Source organism: Zalophus californianus, chromosome 10 (genome assembly GCF_009762305.2).
Source record: "Zalophus californianus isolate mZalCal1 chromosome 10, mZalCal1.pri.v2, whole genome shotgun sequence".
NCBI lineage: Eukaryota > Metazoa > Chordata > Mammalia > Carnivora > Otariidae > Zalophus > Zalophus californianus.
The window spans coordinates 8074388-8076682 of record NC_045604.1 but is presented as its reverse complement, the minus strand read 5'-3'; the positions used below and the strand labels follow the sequence as shown (position 1 = coordinate 8076682).

Below are 2295 nucleotides of genomic sequence, written 5' to 3'. Positions count from 1 at the left end.
GCACTAATTTATTTTTGGATTTTTATTTTTTTATTTTTTATTTATTTTTATTTTTATTTTTTTTAGTACAAAGTTAGGGCTCTTTATTCAGACAGGAAAGCGCAGCAAAGTGGGAGGGCTATGCTGTCTCCACAGCAACAGAACATCTCATAAATGTAAAGTCCTTGGCTTGTATCAGGCAGACTCTTCCTGGCTCAGGAGAAACATGTTTTAACTTGATGAGAACAAAACCAGGCAGCCTGGCTAGAGTGCAGAACGGGGGGCGCTGGCTCTCTGGTCAGTTCTGGAAGTGCTTAGTGAGCGTGTCCAGCAGCTCCTGCTTCTTCAACCCACCCCTCAGCCCATACCCTGCAGGCTTCCTTCAGCATGGGCACAGTGAGCTTACCCAGAGTGCCCTTGCTCACATGCGCCTTCAGATCCTCCTCAGATAACTCCATCTTGGGCCTTTTGCTTCCAGAACCTTCATCATGTGTCAGATCCACCGCTTTCTCGGGCTCCATGAAATCCAAAGCCAGCGCCTCCAGGTTCCTGAAGTGTTGCTGCAGCACTGGGTTCTCGAAGCTGTCACTTCTGTAGTTGAAACGGAGCTTCTGAACGACAACTTTCTTCTTGTCTATCTGCTCTGGGTTCGCCACGACTTTTTCGGTAAAGGGCACCTTCTGTTTATCATCAGCTTAGGGTAAGAAGACAAGCTGAAAGCCTGGGGGAGTCACCTGAATTTTCTGCTCATCTAGTTCCTCTTCCTGTGGCAACAAGGCCACAAAATAAGGAGGGATGTTCCAACAGGGGGTGTATCTGCACACTGCCATGACCTCCTTCTCCAGACACTTGGTGAGGAGAGCACTGAACAGGGTTGAGCTCCCATTCACCAGGGACTCTTCGGGGTACACGAACAGGGAGGGCCTCAGGTAATGGTGCTTCTTCAGCAATATCAAGGGCTTGAAACCGATGAGAATCACACCTGGTTCATCAAAGCATTTCAGCTCTTTCTCTAGCACAATCTGATGACTCCCATAGTTCTGAGACCTCTTGGTGTCGCTAGGCAGAAGCAAACTGCCCGTATTTACATTAAATGTCTGGGTCTTGGATTTCACTGGTTCATTGATTTCCCAATAAAGCCTCACAGGAGGAGGTTTGACGGCCTTCTGGACCATGTTATACATGCCGACAGTGAGTGCTATATCTTTGCTAAGCTTAAGCTTCAACCTGCAGAGCACGCACTTCTTGGTCTCCTTGGCATGAACCTTCCTCAACAGGTCTTCCAATTTGCTGGATTCCTCAAAGTGAACCCCTAGGTCCTCATCCTTGGCTGTGCTGATGATATCTTGGTAAAACAAGGATATGTCAAAGCCCCCACATTTCCTCAGGTGCATGAAGTCCAGGAAGATACCTCTGTCACGGAGAGCCCCAGCTTTGGTCCTGGCCCGGCTGGCTTTAGCACTGTCATTGCCATAGGGGTCATCTTCATTGGTGAACAGCATGATCCTCTTATGGCTCATCTTGACCTGGACATCGCTGAAGAGGTTGGCACAGACCCATAGCACTTCATGTAGTGGGTAGTCAGATCCATGGCCAATTAGGTCTTGGAAATGTTTTTTCCCCTGCTCCCCTTTAAACTGGTCAAGCTCAAGCACTCGTTTAGCACCTGGATTATCCAACTCTTGTAAGATGTAAATATTTTTAAAATTCACTGAATTTTTATCCTTCTCAGTACCATAGAACACCACTGCCAAGAGATCTTGATCGCTGCTTATGATCTTATTGGTATATATACTCTGGATACACTGGATGCTCATGTCAAAAGGAGTCAGTTCAACTTCACCCTGAGATTCAAACTTGGCCCTAGAACCATCAACCAAAAAAATTAAACTATCTCTTCCCAAGTGTGTATATTCTCCACCTGCTTCAAGGCCCTCTTCTTGTTCTTCATCGCCCTCGTTTTTGTAATAAGACTCCCAACCTGACATATTGTTTACTTAGGCACAAGGGAGATCAATTTGGACCTATTTTTGGATTTTTAAACAAAATTTTCATTCATTCCTAAATCCCACTTAGTCACGATGTATAATTCATTTTTATATTGCTAGATTTGGTTTGCTAGCATTTTGCTGAAGATTTTCACATCCATATTCATAAGAGATATTAATCTGTAATTTTCTTTCTTGTGATGTCTTTGGTTTTGGTGTCAGGGTAATAATGACCTCATAAAATGAGATGAGAAATGTTCCCTCTTCTTTCATTTTTGGAAGAGTTTGCAAAGTATTGGTATTAATTGTCTAAGTTTTGGATATAACT

At 44.3% G+C, this 2295-nt stretch overlaps 1 protein-coding gene across 1 annotated transcript; it reads right to left on the bottom strand.

Annotated features, from left to right (window-relative positions):
- Window positions 1-277: 277 nt before the first annotated feature.
- On the bottom strand, window positions 278-1967 carry LOC113933340 (X-ray repair cross-complementing protein 6-like). Its single transcript, XM_035722483.1, is given in 2 exon segments — window positions 278-347; window positions 349-1967. Coding segments are annotated over 2 exon segments (1689 nt in total).
- Window positions 1968-2295: the final 328 nt, after the last annotated feature.